At 32.3% G+C, this 23,792-nt stretch overlaps 4 protein-coding genes across 7 annotated transcripts in view; 2 read left to right on the forward strand and 2 right to left on the reverse strand.

The window, feature by feature from the left end:
• The window catches only part of Sima (HIF-1 transcription factor component sima), a 62,255-nt gene that overhangs the window by 10,087 nt on the left and 28,376 nt on the right, over positions 1–23,792 (forward strand). For 3 of the 4 annotated variants that reach the window (XR_012479893.1, XM_074248866.1, XM_074248865.1), the window contains exons 2-4: positions 58–580; positions 4,575–4,846; positions 21,950–22,056. Coding sequence is in view for 3 of the 4 variants with exons in the window: in XM_074248866.1 (XP_074104967.1) it covers positions 58–580; positions 4,575–4,846; positions 21,950–22,056 (902 nt within the window). In the remaining variant the exon portion in view is untranslated. The remainder of the gene's footprint in view (positions 1–57; positions 581–4,574; positions 4,847–21,949; positions 22,057–23,792) is intronic. The other variant, XM_074248867.1, reaches the window with a different exon arrangement.
• On the reverse strand, positions 4,869–7,526 carry LOC141531229 (uncharacterized). The gene is made up of 2 exons (XM_074248870.1): positions 7,375–7,526; positions 4,869–7,043 (listed from the first exon to the last, which is right to left on the reverse strand). The coding sequence occupies exons 1-2, from the start codon at positions 7,403–7,405 to the stop codon at positions 6,364–6,366; spliced, it is 711 nt and encodes a 236-aa protein (XP_074104971.1). The 5' UTR covers positions 7,406–7,526; the 3' UTR covers positions 4,869–6,363.
• Positions 8,045–9,809, forward strand: LOC141531441 (uncharacterized). The gene is made up of 2 exons (XM_074249278.1): positions 8,045–8,637; positions 8,734–9,809. Exons 1-2 carry the CDS (start codon positions 8,370–8,372, stop codon positions 9,807–9,809), a joined length of 1,344 nt encoding a protein of 447 aa, XP_074105379.1. The 5' UTR covers positions 8,045–8,369.
• Positions 9,792–12,275, reverse strand: LOC141531228 (uncharacterized). Its single transcript, XM_074248869.1, has 3 exons — positions 11,923–12,275; positions 11,478–11,813; positions 9,792–11,252 (listed from the first exon to the last, which is right to left on the reverse strand). The coding sequence occupies exons 1-3, from the start codon at positions 11,994–11,996 to the stop codon at positions 10,667–10,669; spliced, it is 996 nt and encodes a 331-aa protein (XP_074104970.1). The 5' UTR covers positions 11,997–12,275; the 3' UTR covers positions 9,792–10,666.

Consider the following 23,792-nt stretch of genomic DNA (forward strand, 5'->3'; position numbering starts at 1 on the left):
CGTCAGAATTTTTAGCGCGTGTGGCGAAAGGTTACACATATTTTTTTTCAATTACAGGAGCAATGATAAAAGAAAAGAAAAATCACGAGATGCAGCGAGATGTCGAAGAAGTCGTGAGACAGATATTTTTCTAAATATGGCAGCAGCACTACCTATTTCTCCCGATGAAGTAATACATTTAGACAAAGCAAGCGTGATGAGACTTGCAACAGCCTATTTAAAAATTCGTAGTGTTGCCCATGCTTTAAAGAAACCATTTACAAAAATTGAATCGACAATCGAAACAGATGAATTTTTCCCTCAGGCTTTGGATGGATTCATGTTAGTAATTGCCAGTAATGGAGATATGGTTTATCTTTCTGAAAATGTTAGTGATTATCTAGGAATTTCTCAGCTGGATATGATTGGTCAAAGTGTTTACGATTATAGTCATCCTTGTGACCATGAAGAAATCAAGGAATATTTATTAATGGAATCAAACAGCGTTAACGAAATGTGTTCTTGTAATTTCTTTATTCGGTTCAAATGTACATTAACTAACAAAGGAAAAAAAGTTAATCTCAAGAGTGCTTCCTACAAAGTAAGTATATAAATAATGTATTCAAACTAAGTAACTTTAAGGTATAACTTCTGATAATTTCTTTTGTCCGGTTTTAATTACGCTAAGTGCCGTTTTTGATATTTAAGAAATATTGATACAACGATTTAAAGAGCATAAAAACACATCGCAATTGTTCTTTTTCGCTCTTAACGATACTTCAATGATACATCAACAATCTTCATATTTCTTATACTTTCTCTATGAAATAAAAAATTAGGAAAATGGTTGACCCTGAAGGCCATCCCTGCAACTACCTGCTACTTTCGTAATTAAGCGCTCGAAATTGCACTTAATATGTTTTTGAGCTCTTCGAACTCAAAAATCTAATTTTCGTGTAGTTCTCCGAGCTCAAAAGTTTGATAGAAGTTTAATAAATCACTATTTTTTTAATTTTCAAACCGCAATAACTTTTGAATGAATAAACCGATTTCCATGCGGTTAGCGGCATTCGACGTAGTTTTGAAATTCTATAATATACTTTTGGAATTAAAATTGATTAGACCGGAAATTTCGGTGTAATCCGAAAAAAACACTTTTTGTCGATTTTTTTCGTCAACGATAACTCACGAACGAATCAACCGATTTGGACCGGCTTAGTGGCGATTGACGTGGTTTTTTGAAGTTAAAAGCTGATTAGTTTTTGGAATTGATCGGTAGGGCTGGTTAAAAGTTATTCCAAAAAAGCCACATTTGAAAAAAATTTTTTTTGTAGTTTTTTTTTAGATTTCTCAAAATCTACTGGTCCGAATCGGCCCAAATCGTATTCACAATCTAAGTTTAGTCAAGCCTTTTCAAATGGCGTCAACCGCAATAGAATCGTTTAAGCCGTTCAAAAGTTATGAGAGGCTAACATCCACACACACACACATACACGCGCGCGCGCGCGCGCGCATCGGTCAAGCCGTTCACAAGTTATGATAGGTTTACATACATCCACACACACACACAAAGATACACGCGCGACACATACATACATACATACATACACCATCGCGGGAAGGATCAGGAAAGATTTCTAAGGCCTCAAAACGTCGACATCTGATGAAAACTCGATTTTTGCAAAACGGGGTAAAAACAATAACTTCCCGATTTTTCGAAAATCTTCGATTTTCTTAGCGGGAAGTTAAAAAACAATGGCCATTCGGAATAAAAGTAGATTTTGTTTTATTTGATTTCTGTAAACGAAACAACTGCAAAAGTGAAATTTCTTAATTTCTCTCTCTCTCTCTGTGTGTGTGTGTGTGTGTGTGTGTGTGTGTGTGTGTGTGTGTGTGTGTGTGTGTGTGTGTGTGTGTGAACCGCTTATAACTTTTGAGCGACTTGACCGATTTAATCGCGATTGGTGCCATACGAAAGGGCTTGACCGAACTTAGATTTTAAATACAATTTGGACCGATTCCGACTTGGTACCAATTCGACCAGGTAGATTTTGAAAAATCTCAAAAAATCTACCAAAAAAATTTTTTCAAATGTGGTTTTTTTAGTATAACTTTTAAACGGCTCCACCGATAAATTTTAAAAATTAATCTGCTTTTAAACTCAGAAAACCACGTTGATCGCTGTCAGCACAGTCAAAATTTAATATTCATTAAAAAGTTATTGCGGTTTGAATATTCAAAAAATAGTGTTTTATGAAAGTTTTATCAGACTTTTGAGCTTGGAGAGCTCAAAATGACACGAACATTACATTTTTGAGCTCGAAGCGCTCAAAAACGTAATAAGTGCAATTTTGAGCATAAAACTAGCGGGAATTTGCAGGGATGTGACTTTGTGTGGGCCCGAGTACGGTTGCTCTAGCGGGCGCTTAACGTGGTCCATTCGCAAGAATACGTGAGAACAGGTACTCAACTATTTGTAACAGAAGGTTTTTCGGCGACAATGATAATATAATATCATTATATTATTGGTACTGAAGGTTTGATTAAAGTAGAAACTTGAAGTGTGAGAAATTATTTTGAAGCCGAGCGAGTTTAATTAGTAAAAGGAAATGATTGTAAAAGAATTCAAAAGAATGGGAAATTATTCTGTCCCAAGCCGATTTAGTATAAAAAAGAAATTATCTTAAAGAATGAATACTTAGTATTTTGGCCAACGGAATAGATAGATAATGAAAGAATGACGATTAAAATAAATAATAGTTATGAGTGACTCGACTAATTTATTTTACGGAAAATAAAAACTTAGAAATTTTCGACGATTGTTGAGCTTGCGCGGGCTTCGATAGAGGGTAAAGATTTCTCTTTTGTAGTATGGTTCGAAAATGTGTTAAGTACCGTTTTGAAAATAAATTTAAATGAGCAATTATTTCTCGGGAGAATTACTCGGCTGAATACTCTTCCCCAAGTAATTCTAGAGGATGATACTCTACCTGGAGTCTGACCACGACTCAGGTAAGTATCGTAGACCGACCTGGTGAAAATGCAACTCCCCGTGCCAAGGCCTTCAGTTAAGGTACGGTCGGTGATCATAAGTTTACTAGGGAACCAGCGTGTGCTTGGACCGCGTTTTTTTTTATGTTGAACCGCGAATACCATCGCATCTGTATGGAAAGAGTGTTCTATTGCATTAGTTTATATTTTTTACATTGTTTATATTGTTTAACTTGCTTATATTGTGTACATTGTTTATATTGTTTATTAATTTTAAACCGCGTTTTTGATTCTGAACCGCGAATATTGTATATTTGTGAAAAAAGTGCTCTAATTTATCGTTTATATTGCTTATATGGTTTATTTTGCTTGTATTGTTTATTAACATGATCAGGCCAATAAAGAGGGTTTCTTTTCTTTGATTTATTAATTAAAATGAAGTTTTTTGTTTATGATTTGTTATTTTTGACGTGATCCCCGTTTAAAACCTCGGACAACGGCGAGCAAATTTCGAACCGGGGATTAATTACTTTATTTATTTGAAAACGTTGACGTTACAAATTTTTAATGTTGGTATGTAGAGCGGTTCATATACAACACTATTTCTGGCGTCAGATATAAATTGGATGCAGAAATTTGCAAGGATGTTAGATTCTCGCTGACTTCGGCCTCGAAAAACCTATTCTACTGCTTGAATAATTATAATAATGGAACTCGTATTAAAAATAAGTAAATTTTATATTCCTTTCGTTGATGCATATGTTTATTTGGCGACAAACTTGTACTTATCAGCAAAAGAATGAATTTTAAAACATGCAACATGCGTTATAATAGTATATTACACCCCTAGGGAAGGAAAGTTAGAAATGTCTCAGAGCACATGCAATTGTTGGCCAAGGCGAAGCCGAGGTCAACAAACATGCGATCTGAGGCTTTCTTATTTACTTCCCGAGGAGTGTATACTATTTTTTTCCCCGACGAAGGCGTCAAGCGGAAACTTCGTTTAGCGCAGCGGGGCTAAAGTTGACGATTTACGCCCGGAGGGGAAAAAAAGAAATTAATACGATTATTATTAGATAAATGTAGTTTACCTTTTCTGGCTGCTACCTGCAGCAGCGGTTTCTGATCGAACTCCTGGTATAATAGTATTCAAGATTTTTAATGCTTCGCACTTTCGTGGAACATTCTTAATATTGCTCTTTTTGAAAATTTTATCAGCCCACTGATCTATAATGCAGTTTTGGGATTTTTAAAACATGTTCGTACAAGACTTATGTCTGTATCGGTCGAGATTTCTTGGTACCAGGTACAAAATGCTCTAGTGAGATTGATTTCGTTGATGCTCTTTAATAGAATATGTTGCTACTAATCACCCAACCACGATCATCGCCAAATGCCTGCACGGAAAGATTATAACCCGACTGGTTCGTGTTCTGCACCAGACTTAGTCGTGTGCAAGAAAAAATGGAAGAAAAATTAGTTTACACCAGACTAAGTCTGGTGCAGAACACGACTCAGTCATATAATATATAATTGTATGTTCACTCAGCGAATATTTAATTAATTTTTACTGTTGGAAACTTAATTTTAATATGTTTTTACAGGTAATTCATTGCACTGGTCGTCCAATGATAAGTGGGGGTCCTGAAGTGAATGATAAGAAAATGGGTAACGATATCGACGAATCCTTGTCCAGTTCAAGATCAAAAGATCAAAGCGAAATCGGAACAGAAAGTACACATGGATCTATCGGTACTGCGTTAGTCATGGTTGGATGCCCAATACCTCATCCAAGCAACATTGAGATTCCTTTGGGTCGTCAAACATTTTTGTCTAAACATAATCTTAGCATGAAATTTACATATGTCGATGAAAGGTTTGTGTTATACAATCTTTATTTCAAGCATGGCATGTCTAGTATACGAATATTGTCTATGATAATAACTGATAACTCTTTATTCTGTAGCTGTATTAATAATTTCAATCTTTCATTTAAATAAACAATATTATTCAAATTGAAAGGTTTTCCAATCTATGTACGGTAAGAAATATTTTGCGAACATTACTATGCGAGTATCGTTATGACCACCATTCTGTATGATATCCAAGTTTTCTATTGGTTTGAAAATTATATGCATAAGTTATTTGACGATCATAGGAATTGTATTAGCTACAGTTGAATTATTTTATTTGACTAAACTCATTATCAGTCCAAATTAAAAAAAAAAAAAGAGTGTGTGTACTCATGTACACGCGTTAGAAGTTATACTTCTTTAGCGTATAGAAAAAAAATAACTAAAATTCAGTGGTGATTAACGATAAATATTATACTAAAATTAATTAAAAAGATTACATTTAAATGAAAAACGTTTTATTTACGTGAAAATATGACTACATAGTAAAAATATACAATCATTATGACTATGAATTAAATATATTTATAAATATTTTAAATAAACTATTTTATACTTGTAGATTCTAATCGTAGTGACTGAATAGGGACGTGAGTAACAAGAGGTTTGTGGTAGCTAAAATATGATATAAATAGTCTTGTTGAAACTGTAGATAAGTACCTTGTAAATACACCATCAATAGTGGTGCCATGCCGTGTTGTTGAAACTGAAGTGTCATTATTAATTGATAGATTTAAATCGTCATTAAAAAATTTTATCAGTGGCTCAGAAGTCTTTGAATTAAAGTTTATATTAAAGTCTCCACTCAAAATCATAGGTAACTTATCCTCATTTTTACCCATATAAGATGCTCCAATTGTTGTAAATGGAAATAATGTTCTTTTCAAAAAATAAATAATGTCTTCAATTTTTTGATGTAGAGAAATATAAATTGCAACTAAAACAATTTTATGACCATCTTCCATTACACACTCCGCTACACAAAATGCACCTACGGTCGACTTTGATGAACTTACAAATTCGGACTGTCTGACTGTCATATCAATGCAAGGAGTAATAATATTTGTAGTATCGTTTGCATTGTGATAAATAGCAACTCCTCCAGCTCGATGATTTGATCGTTTATATTGAACGATGCAATTAAAATGTGGTATGCTAACTGATTCAGTGTCATCCAGCCAAGTTTCATTTAACATCAAAATCTGTGATTTTTGTATAACTGAATCATTTAAGTCAATGGAGTGAGCGCGTAAACTTTGACAGTTGAAAGTATACACTGTCAATCCTTTTCTTTGGCTAATGAAATTTAAGATATCGTCCTTGATAGTAATCAAACGATTATTCGAGAGTCGTTGAAATTCAGTTCGCAGATTAGCGACTGCAGTTGAAGGTCTTCGTCCATGAAAAAATGTTTTATCATTATCTCTTGTAGTGATGTATAACCCATCGACATTTGTAACGCGTGATAAAGCGACATAAACTAATGATAAGGGATGTGTTTTATCATATTCATAGACAATTTCAGGGTATGTACTCCCTTGCGACTTATGAATAGTTGTTGCCAGGCACAAACTAAAGGTAAATGCGAACGTTTAACATTAATCGTTTTACTGTTATTTAGAGAAATAGTCGAAGATCTTCTCGTGATAGGTACTGCTGTTTTACTAATTTGATGCGCAGCTACATGTCCAGCGACTTTTCTTCGAATTTTTTGACCAATCTTCAATGAGTTTGGGAACTCAAGCCACGCAACATTTACGTCTCTATCACCATTATATTCTATATGAACTAGTCTACCAACAGCCCCATTTGCTAAGCCATTAGACACGTCTATATTTGTTGTTATCATGTAGAAGACGTTTACCACAAATACAGTTTCGTAAGGTAATCCTCCAGTATCAATTAATGACATTTTGTGTAGTTTTTGACGGAAGGAAGTAGTTTGCTCTGCCGAAGTACAACCAGTGAATACATCTTTCGCTATTGAGATTGTCTTTTCTTGTGCAAGATTTAAAATTTTACTATTATATCTTGTTACAGCTTCATTTGTATTAAATAATCGGATCCCATGTGGACATTTAGTTTCAGCTTCTTGAATAGTTACAAAACGTGATTCTAAGAAGTTGTGAGTGTTGTGTACTGAAGTGGACGAAATTGAATCTGGAAGTGAGTGAAAATTATGATTAATGTACTTATCAACATTATAAGTTGCATTGTATCGTAATATTTTTAATCATCAATATTATGTTAAATTTAATTATTTTATTGAATAATTAAATGTAACATAATTGAACTAAATCCAGAAACTTAGAATTGAATAATTTAATTAAAATTTTATTTTATAAAGATTAAATTATTTCATAGTTAACGATAATTTAAATAATAATTTAAATAAATAATTTAATTTTAATTAACTAATTAAATAAAACTATATAATCTCATTATATATGTCTAATTATAACTCTGATTTTCCAATTATTTAAATTTTTACCTGTGCCGATAGGCTGAGGTTCAAACGTCATTTGCAAACTTGATGTTGATGGAGTATGAATAACGTCGTTCTCAGATTGGAATTGTTGTTTGAGCAATTTTTGTTGTTGTCTATACTGTCGACACTTTTCAGAGTTAGTTTTTTTTTTACTACCCCCTGATTTGCAGATTTTTTTCGTGCATAATATTTTTTACAGTATTGTGCATTTTTTTTGAGTAATATCTTCAGACATCTCGGAAACTTAAACAGAAATTGAAATTTAACGATGTAGTACTATTAGTTTCAGAGAAACCTGCAAAAGATCATAGGTAGATAGATATGAATTCGTATAGAAAATTATTTATAATATTTTTTATAAGTTGACTCGCTGACCCGGTGAACTTCGTATCACCTACAAAAATTTTTTTTTTTACAAATTTTGATTTGTGATTTTTAACCTGTAAACTCTAATTTATTTTTGTCAACAATTAACACTGGTCGTATTGTAGACGGTTAAGTTGGTATTAAGTTATTAAATGAAACTTGTTGGTCATTTTAATATGTTTTATGTGTTTTATTTATATAATAAATGTATAACAAATTATAGAGCCTTTGGCGCGTAACCAAACGATCCGGGTTCGATTCCCGGTCTGGACTGTCCGAATTACTTTTTCAGTTACCGAAAATTCCTACTGAGTAAAGGTCCTCCCCTTCCCCCTTTATCCTTTACTTCCCTCAGTTCCCAAAAATTTGTCTTTAATGACAAATTTAGCTATTATATATGGCTTTTATTGGGAAACTGAGCATTTAAATACGCTATCTGGTGGTCAAATTTTGTACTAACGATTGTAGGATACTTAACCAAATGATAACTGTCATTTCTATGACAACAATCTTTTTTTTATTTAAAATTTAATATTTTCAAGGGACATAAGCTTTAAGTTAAATTTTAAATAAATAAATATTGAACTTGATTTAAAAAAAATTTATATACGTATATTATTATTTTCGTAAGTATGGAATTTTCTCCTCATAAAAATAAAAGTAATGTATACTGTTGTGTTTATGGGTGTAAAAGTCATGCTTCTAAGCATGAAACAGTTCGGTTTCATGTATTTCCTAAAAAAAATGACAGTTTTGTGAAAATTTTAAATATTTTTAATGCTGAAGAGTTAATCGACAGAAGAGATGCTTGGATAAAAGTTCTTAGAATGGGAAAAAAAGTGTCACCGTCTATGCGAGTATGTTCACGTCATTTTACTGAACATGATTATATTCCTTCTGGTATGTATAAACTGTAACTTATAATCTAATAATTTTTAAATCTCGATTCTCATTGGATTGGATTGGATTAATATTATAACTTTATTCATTTTCCAGTCAAACAGCAGCATTATTTGAAGAAAACAGCTGTACCATCAATTAATCTGCCTAAGAGCTCTGTTGATTGCTCAGATAAGCTTAATCATACTCTATCGTCTCAGCGAGAAGAGAGACAAATAAGAAGATCATCTTTGAAACATAAAAAAAATATCAACGCAAATGAGCAAACAGCAACAATATCTAGTGATAACCATTATAATGATAATCTACAAAGCTTTGAGGACTCAAATAATGTAACTGAGCAAAGAAGTGATAAAGAAAAATCAAGAGAAAAAGTAACAGCAGAAGAAGAAAAAGAAGAAGACTTGGGTCTCCAAAATGATCAATTATCTGGCATAGAACAAGCAGTGAAAACTTTTGACTGTGGTATTCAGTCCGTTATCGACAAAATTGTACAAAATCTGAGCGAAATTGGTATAAATATTGGTGATAAAATCATTTTTCCTCGACTATCTTCAGTTATTTTAACTGAAAATTCAGAAAACAACTCTCTCTGCTCGCCTAGAAAAAAAACAGTAACTGAAAATAATTTAACATTGATTAAGGTGATAGAAAAGTTTGAATTGTGTACAAAACGTAATATTGAAATGAGTGTAAAAAAGTTTAACGATGTTGGAACTCAAGTGCGTATAGATAATTTTATTCCAAAATTTTCAGAATTTATTTCAAATGATCATGAACTTAGTACTTTAACAGGAATTCCAAATTTTTTTTTATTGTATACGATAAAAAAATTAGTAGATAAACAAAGACCTCCAACATCACATTCTTATGCAAAATTAGATTCATTGGAAGTTATCATAATGACGTTTATGAAGTTAAAACAAAATATGTCATATGCTCTTCTAGCTATTTTGTTTAAGTCGTATACTCCAGAGACTTGTAAAGATCGAATTTTTCATATGATTGATATTTTATACAAATGTTTAAAGCCAGCAATATTATGGCCTAGCAAAGAGAATATTCTTAAAAATATTCCTCTTGATTTTGTAGGATTTGAGAATGTTCGTGCTGTGATTGATTGCACAGAAATTCCAATTCAAAGACCAAAAATTTATGCTGCCAAATTGTAACTTATTCTCGTTACAAAAGTTGTTACACTGTTAAATTTATGACTGCTGTCACGCCTGCTGGATTAATTTCTTTTATTAGTAAGCCTTACGGTGGTCGGGCTTCTGATAATGCTGTGTTTGAGCAAAGTGAAATAATTAAAAAATTTGACAAAAAGGATGCTGTGATGACTGATCGGGGTTTTACTGGTGATAATTTATGCCAAAAAAATGACGTGAAACTTATTTCACCGCCTTTTCTTAAGGATAAAAAACAATTTTCGAAAATGGAAGCCATGAACGGTCGCAAAATAGCAAAAGCTCGTGTACATGTGGAACGGAGTAACCAACGGATCAAAATTTTTGAAATACTATCGTCGAAAATGCCTATTGGTCTTGTGCATAAAATTGAAGAAATTTTTACTATAATTTGTGCCATTGTAAATTTAAGTCAACCTATTCTGAAAGATGAAAAATTCATTCAGGATTAAAACAACAAAATAGTTTTATATAAATGTTTTATTGATTGTTAACTTATTTTATAAAAATATAAAATAAAAATAAAGTTTATAAATAATGAAAAAATAACATTTTATTGATTTTCTTTTTGGTTTTCATCTTTTTCTTTTTCTCTCAGACATATATTATGTATCATCTTATTAAAATAAATTTTTTTCAAAGTTATCAATAAATTTTTTGTAAATTTTTCATCAAAACGAACAGGTATTATTTTTATATTCTTATCAAAAGAAGAATATATGATAAAATCCGTAGAGGGTAAATTAAGTATTGCCATACTTATTTGAACTTGCGCAAAATACATATGTTTTTTTTTTTTTAAGTTAAAGCACCATGTTCGTTAGTTAGCCACTTGATTGATTTTACGGTGTCGTCAATATTTTTTTTTTACCTTCTTTGGGACACTTAATTTCAATAAGTTTCCATGGTTTATTATTTTCAAAAACAATCCCATCAGGTGAACATCCCAACCAAGGATTTAACTCCGAAATAACTAGACCGCATTGGACGACTTCCATTGACATACAACTTTCATAAGCTTCGCGTGCATAAGTTTCTTGTTCTAACCCGTATTTTGTATTTTCATTACTGAATGATGAGCTATAGAAGTAATCAGTAGATTTTTTTCTCCAATCTGGTTTTTTATTAAAAAAGTAAGTATATAATGAGTAAGCTCTGCTGGCAGTTATACGATGTTCTCGTTCACTTAGCCATACAGAGTAAAACTCTGTACTTTTAGAACAAATCGTTATCGCATCGGCAGACAATCGATTAAAAACTGCGGAACAACAAGTGTTAATGGGATCAATTTTATGAAAATTTTTCACATCTGTAAGTAATTGTGATGTCTTCTGATTAATAATAATTGCTCCAATGTTTTCCGGGCGTAAAAGTAAATTATTATTGTCATCATGATTAATTTCTTGCAAAGTTGCATGTCTTCCAAACCTGCAAGTTAATATTAAAAAAAAAAAAAAGAGGGAAACAACATTTAATTAGTCAAATTCTCATTCACTAAAAGATAAACAACAAGTTCAATAGATCGAGTGAATAATGATAATCTCACTGTAACTTAATTCCAACATAAAATATTAAATTCATAGTGTAAACTATTTACAAAAAAAAATCAATAAAAAAATTTTTTCAACTTAATTAAGATGAAAAATTATTTACATATGTTTTGCTAACGCTGATAAAGGGTTATCTTCAACCATTATCTTACGAAAATTTTCTTCATAATCATCATCAGTTCCATCAAGTTGATTAGAAGTATTTAAAGCCAAAGACATATCATCAGCTTCTTTTGTAGGTGTCGTAGTTTCAGAGTTCTCTAATTGCAGTTTATTTTTTTTTAATTTTCCCTCAACACTTTTTTTTTTTTTTACATCAAAACAATTGTGCTCCAGTAAAGGCTTCATATCGTATTTTTCAAGGGCTGATTTATGTGGAGCACTCCAAACACATTTTTTATCTGTGCAAGTGATATTTTTTAAACTCTCCAGATCATTTCTGAAAGAGCAAAAAGATAAAATTATTACATAAATAATGTATAAGGCCATTCTTTTAATAATTATGAAAGAACTTATTTTAATACTTAAAAATCAAAAGTCATAATTACCGGTTACAGAACAAAAGCACTCCCACAATATGCTTGCAAGTACCTCCTAATCCAGCTTTACATGAACATTCCATACCAATTATTTTGCCATCTTTTGAAATTTGGCCATTTATTTCGTGAGGTTAATTTTTTAAACTTGTTATTTGTAAACAAAATGCGAGAAGGTGGAAAACATCACTCTCACTATTATTATTTACGATACCACAATTTAATATATGACCACGATCAATTATATTTTCGCCACCAATAAAGTTTCTACTATTGGGGGTAGAAGAACCAAATTTACATATTTCTTGGATAGACACACGCATTTTTATTTCTCAATTAATTACTTTTTATTCACATCAACGTGTACTTTAACGGATCAGCTGATACTATAATCCTACAATCGCTAGTTAGGTTTTCTACCAGACGGTCAAATTTTAAGCCACGCCCCTCTCACGGATCCCAATATATATATATATATATATATATATATATATATATATATATATATATATATATATATATATATATATATATATATGTATGTATACTAATAAATTATTAGTATATATACTATCACCGTCGTGTATAAAATTGATTTAATAAAAGCACCAAAATAACGTTTATTTATTCACACTGTTTGATTATACTGTAACGAAACACGTGTTCTAACTTAGGGATGCACGATTCAAAATCGATTCTTACTAGAATCGATCTTTTCCTGTTGTCGATTCGATTATTTAGATCGATTCTTCAAAGCAAGTTGAATCGACATATCGATTCTTCAGAGTCGGAATCGATCGTCTAAAAATAAAATGGCGACGATGACCGGGAATTTTGAAAGAAAGTATTTTTTAAGTAATTTAAAAACTTGATTCTAAAATTGAGATAAAATTTTTTTTAAATATTATGACAAATTAATTGTAGCAGTTAAAATGAGAAAAAATCCCACTTATAGAAATTATTCAAATCAACAAGTGTAATTTTTTAACTCATGTACTATATAAATAAAATACAAATATGGTGAAATATCTAATAAATTCTGTGTCATTGAAAATTTTTATAATCGTATTAGAAAAAAAAATTTATCGATAGTCCTTCTCAAGAAGATGAAAACGCAATTGAGTTTTGAACCGAGAAAAAAAAATCTGCACCAGTTTTATCATCGATACCCTTAGAACACCTCACGATTCCTGCAACTTCTGTCCCGTGTGAAAGACTTTTTTCTATTGCTAGTCATATTGGAAATGCTATCAGAAATCGATTAAGTGCTGACCATTTACAGCAAATATTGTTCCTTAAATCCCTACCAACAGCGGAATGGTATTTCTAATAAGAAAAACTTAATTTTACTTTCTTTTAATAATTTTATTATTCTTTTTGAAACTAGAAAAAAATATTTATTTTTTTATTAAAATATACATTTAACTAATAATACTTTTTATTTGATTAATGTTTAATAGCAGTATTAATATTTAATTAATAATTAATTAACTCATTTAAATATTAGAAAGCATTTAGTAAAAAAATTATAATTCACTGTTATTAAGTGCAATAAAATATTATTTTCAATCTAGAAGAAATATCTATTTTAATAATTGAAAATGCATTAGTATAAGCCAAATTAATTTTTAAATTAGTTCATTATAATGATATGGAATTCTTTAAACTTGAAAATTACGCCTTCATTCAAACGATCGATTATCAGTGGATCGATTCTTTCACACTCGATTTTATCAAGGATCAATTCTTTCGATAAAATTTATCGCGATTCTCGAGATCGATTTTTCTTTTGGAATCGTGCATCCCTATTTTAACTTAGAACTTCTAAGTACAAAAATACTAGAATATACAACTTGAACATAGCTATCGACTTTCATGCCACCTAGAACTAATTTCATACTGTTAAATTTGGGAGTCGGTGTGCGCGCGCATCGTAAAAATTCACCCTCATCAATTTTCTCCAACGCGCCAAAAGAAGTATAACTTCAAAAAAAAAATGACCATTCGGCATCCGAAATAGACGTAGATTTAATTTTATTTTATTTCTGTAGACAATACAACTGCGAAAGTAAAATTTCTTAAAAATCATCCTAAGATCGATATTTTTTGATTCAGAAAAATATATAAACATGTAAATTAGAGCTTAATGTCTCAGTTTTCAGATGCATTCTACAGAAATTGAGTATCTCGATGCATTCAAAAATTCTATGAAGAAGAAGTAGTGAGAGTATAAAATTTATCGTCTACAAAAAAAGGATGTTGAGTTTGTATTGTGTCCTTCCTAGTCTGTTGGTAGCTTGTATCGTACTTGGCGACCAGATTACAGTGCAATATTCTAAAATCGGTCTAACAAGGATATTAAATAGTAGTATTGATGTTCTTCCGTTTTTGAAGTCTTTACCCAATCTAATTATGTAATCTAGAGTTTTATATGCCTTTGATACTGTTTTGTCTACGTACTCATTGAAGTTTAACTTGGTATGAATCAGCCTAAGTCTTTCATGACAGGAGGTTTGGGTAACGGCTGGCTATTTATATTGTAGTCGACCGGAAAGATTCCTTGAGATTTATTAAACATCATTACAGCACATTTATCGATGCTTAACCTTAACTTATTTTCTAGGCACCATTGGTAGAGCTTATCTAGATCTTGCTGTAGTGCTCTTATATCATCCTCAGCCGCTATTTTTCGATATATCTTCATGTCGTCCGCATACAAAAGACGTTCAGATTTTAAATTATCTGTAATATCGTTTATATATCTTTATATATATATTTCTTGTGTGCGTGTGTATGTCACTGAACTCCTCCTAGACGGCTGGACCGATTTTGATGAAATTTTTTGTGTGAGTTCAAGGGGATTCGAGGATGGTTTAGATTTACAATTTGGTCCACTGGAAAATTTTTATTTAACTAATTTTTCATTTATAAATAGTTGTTTATTTTGGAATGTTTTACAGTGGATCCGGTAGACTGCGCTACCATCGCAGTATGAAATATTAAATATTATTCTATTTTAATTTCAGTTTGTCCCGACAGTTAGTGCTGCGATCAAATTGAGAAAAATATTTGAAATTTTGTGTTATTATTGTGTTCGTTCAAGTCGTGTGCTAATTAAAATATTAACTACGAATAGAAATTGATGTATGAAGAGTTTTGAAGTGTGCCTAAAAAACGATAATAATTTTCATCATAACAGTCCAGATTGTTACAGCTTATTGAAGAATGTTTGAAATTTTCGAATTAACGACGTGTGTACAGGACAACGTCTGTCGGGTCTGCTAGTATATATATATTAAAGAGAACCGGACTTAGATGCGAGTCTTGTGGAACTCCAGAGTTGACCTCATATTCCTTAGAGTAGTAGCTATTGACCCTCACTTGGAGACTCCTTCCAGTTAAATAAGATTGGAACCAGTTCAAGGCTTTACCAGTTACCCCGTAACATTTCAATTTTCTCTACCAGAATATCGTGATTGACTGTATCAAACACTTTACTGAAATCAGTATAGAGTGCGTGTACGTTGAATCCATGGTCCAGAGCGTTATAAATGTAATCAATATACATGTAAAGATTTGTTGTTACGAACCTACCACTTGAATGCAGATATTAATTTTGGGAGTATAAGTTTCTCGAAGAGTTTTGCCAAAGATGATTGCATACAGACTGGACGGTAGTTAGTGATGCTGAACTTGGATCCAGATTTTTATATTGAGGAAATATATGACAATTTCCATTCCCGTGGGAAGACTCCTTCTTTGACAGATTTGTGAAAAATATGAGTGATTGGTTCACAAACTCCAATTGCACAATTCTTGAGAAATAAGTTAGGTATTCCATCTGGGCCAGCCCCTTTTTTATCATTAAGATTCTTTATAACTTAAAGCACCTCATAATAGTGTACTTCCAACTGAAATAGATTTGCTTCATAATTAGTAAGCAGCTTTTTTATCTGATTTACCGAGCTGTCATGTGTCCCTATGTATATACTTTTGAAATATGAAGCAAATAAATTGCTTACCGTTAGAGATGTTATTCATTTGGTTACAATCCAGTAGAATCATCTCTTTAAAGATCAAATCTTCACATACAGCGGGTGGGTAACTATTTGGAATATTATAGTCACCTATTATTATGATTTTCGCACTTGGATAAATGTTATTTATGTAATGAATTGTGTCCAGATGTTCCTTAAAGATCTCCACCATTGGCTGGGGTGGTAAATACACACAGACAATAATAATAACTTAACGTTTGAACCTTTAATTTTAATAAAAACTTGCTCTATATTGTGTTCATTAGGTTATATCAGTTCAGCAGTGACATTGCGATGTACTGCTATCAATAAACCACCACCACGTGCGAGTTTACTAGTCTGACTGTCTCTATCTTTCCTAATCAAATTAAAAGTATCTTGTACTACTTCACCACCTGAAATTATTGAATTTAAGCAACTTTCGCTTATTCAGTAAATCACATCACTATCACTAGTAATCGAGGTTAAGAATTTTATGAGTTTTGTTGTTAGACCTCTGACATTTTGGTAAAATATATGAAGATTATGCGTCTTTAGGCTTCTCTTTTGTCTTTGTTTGATGAAAACAAAGTGCTCCGTTGATGTATTTAATTGTTTTATTATCATCACCACTATCAATTATATTATGTAGTTCAGATCTTACATCTCTAAGTTGTTTTTGCTGATCTGGTGTTGGGTAATGTTTAAAAATAATCCCTGATCCTTCTGGTGGTTGCAATCGTAGTATCAATCTCGCCTCCTGAGAAGTTGTTGTTTCTACAAGGAGCGGTCGAGCGGTCGAGTTTTTCCTGTGGCTGTTTTTCCGAGACGACGTAGTTTGAACTTTGGTACTGCAGTACTTAGCTCCCCCGGTAGTAACGGAACTATTTGTTTGCGATCATCATTCAAACGATCAATTCCGACTGGTTTTGCTGACTCTGGCACATTCAGAACCACGACCTCGGTTTCATTTATTTGTTGTTTCATAATTTCGACAATAATGTGATCAGATGATAGTGACTGCCTTTCGGTGATGAGTTTTTTGTTCCATGTCGGTAATCCGTTAATCCAGTTGTACAAACTGTTTACTATTCGATTTACTGCTCTCAGACAACGTATTCATGTCTGATCTAATACCTTGGATGCTAGACTCCAGTGCACTGACTTTATTAGAAAAAGGAGCCAGGTATTTTTTGAAAAGTTCTTCTATGCTTTTAGTAACACTTGGTGAAATATTAGTATAGTCATCCTCCTCGTTGTCGTCGTCAGAGTCAATGGTGCTAACCTCAAACTTGCAAGATTGATATTTCCAATCATATGATCCTTTTTTTTTTGTGTTCAGTTGCAAGTTTTTTAAACAATTGATCACTAATTTGGTTGCATTTTTTATGAAACCATTTTTTACAATTATTACAACCGATACTAGCACCATTACCTTTTATTCTTTTTTCACATTCGAAACACACGTCTGTTGTTGTTGACGCCATTTTGTATAATTTATCAGGGAATATATTGTCTGTAGGATGTTTTGCTGGGGGATGAAAACGTGCGAAATTGTCGTCACCAGCCGCGTTATATCTGATACGGCTTGAAAAAAATCGAAATTCATTCTTTGAGGTTTAAAGCTGATTAGAAGTCCATTGACAGTTTAGTGTGAGTGTTATTCCAAAAAAACAGTTTTTTTTTATTTCATTTTTGAGACACGTCAGAATTTACCGTCCTCGTTTAACCCAAACTCCCATAAAATCTAATAGCAAAATAGTAAAACTCTTTCAAACGATGTCGATTATCAATATTATGCTTTAACATTTCTTTCGTTACCTGTCCCGATATCTATCATTAGACCTTGAACTTTAAATGCTGAAGAAGCTTATAGTATGATTAAATACAATATGGCAAAAACTTATGGCAATATATACATACAATAATAATACATAATTATACACAGTTTAATATAAACGTCTGAAATGAATGAGGTTAATGAGTTAAAAAACAATAACAATAATATAATAATTCTAAAATATAAATTATAATAAATTCAATAGAATGAATAAATTAACAAAATATAATAAAAATTAGAGACACACCGAATGTCGACCTGTTGCCAAATCTAGATGCAGAAACTCACGTACACGGGTAATAAAAATTCCCGTGACAAGTTTTTAGTCAAAATCTTTTTTTTAACTTTCCGCTCAGAAAATTAAAATTTTTCGAAAATCGGGAAGTTATTAATTCTACCCCGTTTTTCAAAAATCGAGTTTTCATCAGATCTCGATGTTTTGAGGCCCTAGGAAGCTTCCCTGACTATTCGCGCGATGGTATCTGCCTGTCTGAATGTGTGTGTGTGTGCGTGTAAACCTTTGATAACTTTTAAACGGCTTCACCGATCGGATCGAGATAGGTGGCGATTCAAAGAGCATTATAGCCATTAAATTTCGTGAAAATTTGAATCGATTTAGTTCCCTAAATTTTGAGAGATCTCAAAAATGCAATTTTCAAAACATGGTTTTTTTTTTATTAACTAACGGGTGAACCGATCAATTTCAAAAACTAATTTGTTTTAACCTTCCAAAACTACGTCGTTTGCCATCAATGCGGTCAAAATCGGTTGATTCGTTCATGAGATATCGTCAAAAAAATTGAAAAAAATTTTTTTTTCAGGATTTTTATGAAATTTTTAGTCTGACGAGTTCGCGTTCTAAAATTCTTAAAAGAGCTCTAAAAACTGCATTAATTGATGTAAGCCGCAAGAAAATCAATTGATTAATTCATTTGAGTTATTGCGGTTTGAAAATTTAAAAAACTGTGTTCTACGAAACTTCCACCATATTTTTAAGCTCGAACGAATCAACCGATTTTGACCGGCTTGGCGGCGATCGACGTGGTTATTTTATGTTAAAAGTTGATTTATTTTTTAAATCGATCGGTCGAGTTGTTTAAAAGTTATTCCAAACAAACCACATTTGAAAAAATTTTTTTTTCGTGGTTTTTTTGAGATTTTTCAAAATCCACCAGTCCGAATCAGTCCAAATTATATTCAAAATCTAAGTGTGGCCAAGCCCTTTTGAATGGCACTAACCGCGATGAAATCGGTCATACCGTTCAAAAGTTATAAGCGGTTCACACACACACACACACACACACACACACACGCGCGCATATATATATATATATATATATATATATATATATATATATATATATATATATATATATATATATATATATATATATATATATATATATATATATATATATATTATAATGTGGCCGATTTGCTCAGTCCTCGTCGTTGAGCCAACGGGTCCAAAATAATTGGCTTACCTGTTCGTCGGGGTTATTTGGGCGCCAGGAACAGTTCAGGATGTTCCAATCCTCAAACAAACTAGATCGAAAACTTAACAATAAATTAGCTCTACTCAGGGCGGCGGGTTCCTAAAGGAAAAAAAAACAAACGAAGAAATCCGAAACAAAAATAACCATTTATTCAATCAAATAATAATAATCGGTTCGGCGAACAATCAGTTCATTAAACAAAACCAAAATAATATTCGTAATCACTTCAGATAATAATCAATAACAAAATCAACGTATTACTCGTAAACAACATCAAAATAATACTCGCAAACAAATTAAAATAATAATCGTATCAATAACAACCAAAACGTACTTATAATAATCGCTCCGCAGAGTTATTATTTCTAAAATAATATTTAGTTAATTCCAACTAACTAAACATGTCTCGGCGACATGATTCATCGATTAAACAATTCACAATCGGATCAAACAATTTTATCGTCGACGACGAAACAGAAGAAGCGATAATCCGCTTAAGAATGCGACGCTCAAGCGATACGAGTATAGCAACCCGAGCTCGAGAACGAAACGGAATATAAAACTCAATAACAAAACTTTCACACTGCACTATTTTACAGGGAAAACGGTACTCTAGGTACCTCGTGGGACGTCGTCTACGGGGTAGTGCTGGTTGTTCACCGAGCAACTCACCAACTGAACTTCTCAGTTACAAGCACAATCAAACAATACTCGTGTCCCACGAGTTATCTATCCTGACGCAAGCCACTTACCCTGGTATCCTCGTCGAGGGCTGGTGGTCCAGGTCCAAGTAGTCGAACAGTCGTCGTATCGGGTCGTGTCGAGCCTCGGCGAAGGCTTGGTCGGATCGCGTCGAATAAATTTAATTATGACCAGCACGTGGTCAGCGATTATAACAATTCTTTCACAAATAATTGCGTCAACAGTTTACACAGCAGTTTCAACTTTAACGAACAATTCGAAATTCAATTAAACAATCAATTAGCAATAAACAGCGTTAATACTCGGCGTATTAATTAACAAACAAATCAGCGATACAATAAGCGAATAAGTGTTTTGAGCTAGACTCCAAAACGCGTGCGATTCCGACCAAGACAGTATCCAGAAGACAGTTTGTTTCACAAACTAATGGTCGGCTTCTTCTTCTTCTCTTTGTCCCGTTCTTCCTTACTCTATTGACGGTTTCGGGCCCAAAGATGGCGGCAATAATACAAGTGATCGATGTTGACAGGCAATTGATACTCTCTATGGCGGCGGTGACGATGCTCGACGATGCTCTCGATGATCTTCTCGGGCTCGTGGCATGCGTCAGGGACAGTTTAGACTTAAAATTAACTTACAATTAAATCTTAAATCTAAATTTAAATTGTCGCGCTCTCTAGCTGCGGACTTCTGAATACTGTTTCAGTATCCGGCGAGGGCGACACGGTCGCGGCGAATCAACAAAAACAACGAAATTTTTCAAATTAAACAAATTAAAAATTAATCAAAATTAAACAAGGGGAATGAAATTCCCCATGTTACAATATATATATATATATACAGACATAGTGGCACCGTCGCGGGAGTAGTCAGAGAAGTTTCCTGTGACCTTCAAACATCGAAATCTGATGAGAACTCGATTTTTGAAAAACGGAGTAAAACCAATAACTTCCCGATTTTTTTAAATCTTCGATTTTTTTAGCGGGAAGTTGAAAATGGACGAAGTGTGTGAAAAATATGTTTTACGTTGGAACTACCTTAATTAACTTATTTTCATCCCATGGACGGTTTAAGATATTCATTTAACGCGTTACAAACTTATTTAACTTTGACTAGCTGAGAGTAAAAGACTACCTCAACTTCTTCGCGTTGTGAGACGCTCAAAATACCAAAAATTGCCATTATTGAATCGTATGATGATCTCTTATTTATAAAATTGATAATATTCATAAAATAAATTATAAATCAAAAACATAATTACAATTATTAATTTCATTTTAAAATACTTTACATTTAAAAATACTCTTTTTTTTACGAATTGTTTTTGGAAAAATGGTCAGAGTAAATTTGTTGAAACTTTTTGTACATTGTTAAGTATGGTTTTAAAAATGTTCTGTAAAATTTTAATGCAAAAACATTCACAAACAAGCCGGTGACAGAGATTTTCTCAAAACCACTTTTTCAAAGTCCGTGTCTACTACTATTTTGAAACTACTCGACCGATTTACTGCAAAATTGGTACACATATTTTGCACATAAAATACCCCCCCCCCCTCTCCAATGGCGAGTTTGAGGATTTTCTGTTTTTTTCGAGGATATTTTACTCACAAAATGGCAGAATTTTTTGAAAAAAATAGCACGTTTTACTTTAAATAGCCGAAAAAATTTTAAGGTGAAAAACAAACAATGGGGGCACTGTAGGAGGAGTATTTATTAATCCTTAGACTAAATTTAAATAGTTTATAAATTTAAATAATTTTTAGCTGAGATATAGTTAACACAGTGATGAGACCTTTTCGAAAAGCGCTCTAGGAAATGCCCTGTCACTGGCTTGTTTATGAATATTTGAGTGAAATTCAATATTAATATTGAGAGAAATTCATACATACCCCCTTTTCCCCTTTAATATTCTTTCACTTAGCCTTTTCTATAAGATTATACTTCATGCTTATAATTGCAATTATCTATCATCTTTATTGTTATAGATTGGCTGAATTTTTTGGCTGGGATAATGATGAGTTAATTGGCAAATCAGTTTTTGAGCTTCATCATGCTCTTGATAACGATGCTCTCGATAAATCTTTCAAATGTCGTAAGTATAAAATATCAATTCTCTATAATTATTCGATAAACTGAATATTGTTGTTTATAAATTATAACAAATGGATTATTTGACAATAATTTTGAATATCTGAGCTAATTTCTTGGAATGTATAACAGTTTGAATATTTGATTATTGCACGTTCCGGAATAGAGCCATTTCATTTGTTGGCAAATTATCTCAGTAAATTGGTTATTTACTAATAAAATAATTAATTTAATTTAACAGTCAGAATCTTAAACAAAAAAATTCAATTCAAAGTATTTTATTATGTAGAATCAAGTAGAAAAGTTCTTAAATCAAATGAAATTAACTGAAACCAAAAAAAAGTCATTTCTTCAAGATTTTTTTTAACTTCCAAAACTAAAAAAAAAAACGGAAAAAAATATTCAAAATGTTTTTTCAAAATAACTTTTAAGCTGTTGTATCGATCAATTCTTCAACCTAATCAGCTTTTAAGCCGAAAAAATAACGTCCAATGCTGTTTAAAAAATTATAATCGATTCATTCGTTTGTGAGATATCGTTGACGAAAAATTCCGAAAAAAATGTGTTTCTCAATTAACTGTGACATTTCTTAACAGATAGTTATTAAAATAATAGGTTAACTACACTTCTCACAAAATAAGAGAGTAATGGTTATGTAAGTCATCAGGCCACAATGGCACGATTTTCTCGACAACGTCGATGTTGCGATATGAGCCTAAAGGTGCGGCCTCATACAGTCGCTAGTCGCTCGTTTCCAGCGACAAAATCAGTCACGTGACAGTATTTTAAAATTCCCGCAGCTTAAAAAAATTCAGCGATAAATCGCTGCGACAACCAGTAGCGATCTCATGAAAAATACATCTCGGAATGTATTTTATTCCTAACCTTCTTTACTTGTAATAACAACAAAAAATGAGAGTAATAAATTGAGAAAAAAATTTTAAAAACGGTTGACCCTGAAGGCCATCTTTGCAACTTCCCGCTACTTTCGTAATTAAGCGCTCAATTGGAACTGGAAGAGCTAAAAAATGTAATTTTCATGTAGTTTTGAGCTCTCCGGGCTCAAAAGTCTGATAGAAGTTTAATAAAACACTATTTTTTTAATTTTCAAACCGCAATAACTTTTGAATGAATCAACCGATTTTCACGCGGTTGGCGGCATTCGACGCAGTTTTTCAAATTCTATGATACATTTGTAAACAAAAGTTGATAAGACCGGAAGTTTCGGTGTAATTCGGAAAAAACGCTTTTATTCGATTTCTTTCGCCAACGATAACTCATGAACGAATCAACCGATTTTGGTCGGCTTGGTGGCGATCGACGTGGTTTTTTAATGTTAAGAGCTGATTAGTTTTTTAGATCGATCAGTAGAGCCGTTTAAAAGTTATTCCGAAAAAACCACATTTGAAAAAGTTTTTTTTTGTAGTTTTCTTGAGATTTCTCAAAATCTACCGATTTGCATCGGTCCAAATTGTATTCAAAATCTAAGTTTAGTCAAGCCCTTTCAGATGACACCAACCACGATCAAATTGGCCAAGCCGTTCAAAAATTATGAGAGGTTTACTTATATATATACATACATACATACATACATACAAATATACGGACATCATCATAGAAACATTCGGGGAAGCTTTATAGGACCTCAAAACGCCACCATCCTCTGAAAATCGAGAAGTTATTGATTTTACCCCGTTTTGCAAACATCAAATTCTCATCACATCTCGACATTCTAAGATC

The sequence above is a fragment of the Cotesia typhae genome, unplaced genomic scaffold, assembly GCF_013202065.1.
Source record: "Cotesia typhae breed Kobodo isofemale line unplaced genomic scaffold, CoteBio_Ctyphae contig_5, whole genome shotgun sequence".
Lineage (NCBI taxonomy): Eukaryota > Metazoa > Arthropoda > Insecta > Hymenoptera > Braconidae > Cotesia > Cotesia typhae.

Excerpts from the sequence above, each read along its gene's own strand:
- LOC141531228 (XM_074248869.1), bottom strand. The coding sequence starts at position 11,996 with ATGGAATGTTCATGTAAAGCTGGATTAGGAGGTACTTGCAAGCATATT. Across the intron at positions 11,814-11,922 it reads GTGCTTTTGTTCTGTAACCG|AAATGATCTGGAGAGTTTAA; the intron begins GTAATTATGACT and ends TTGCTCTTTCAG. Across the intron at positions 11,253-11,477 it reads TCAGCGTTAGCAAAACATAT|GTTTGGAAGACATGCAACTT; the intron begins GTAAATAATTTT and ends ATTAACTTGCAG.
- LOC141531229 (XM_074248870.1), bottom strand. The coding sequence starts at position 7,405 with ATGACGTTTGAACCTCAGCCTATCGGCACAG. Across the intron at positions 7,044-7,374 it reads ACCTCAGCCTATCGGCACAG|ATTCAATTTCGTCCACTTCA; the intron begins GTAAAAATTTAA and ends ACTCACTTCCAG.
- LOC141531441 (XM_074249278.1), top strand. The coding sequence starts at position 8,370 with ATGGAATTTTCTCCTCATAAAAATAAAAGTAATGTATACTGTTGTGTT. Across the intron at positions 8,638-8,733 it reads ACATGATTATATTCCTTCTG|TCAAACAGCAGCATTATTTG; the intron begins GTATGTATAAAC and ends TTCATTTTCCAG.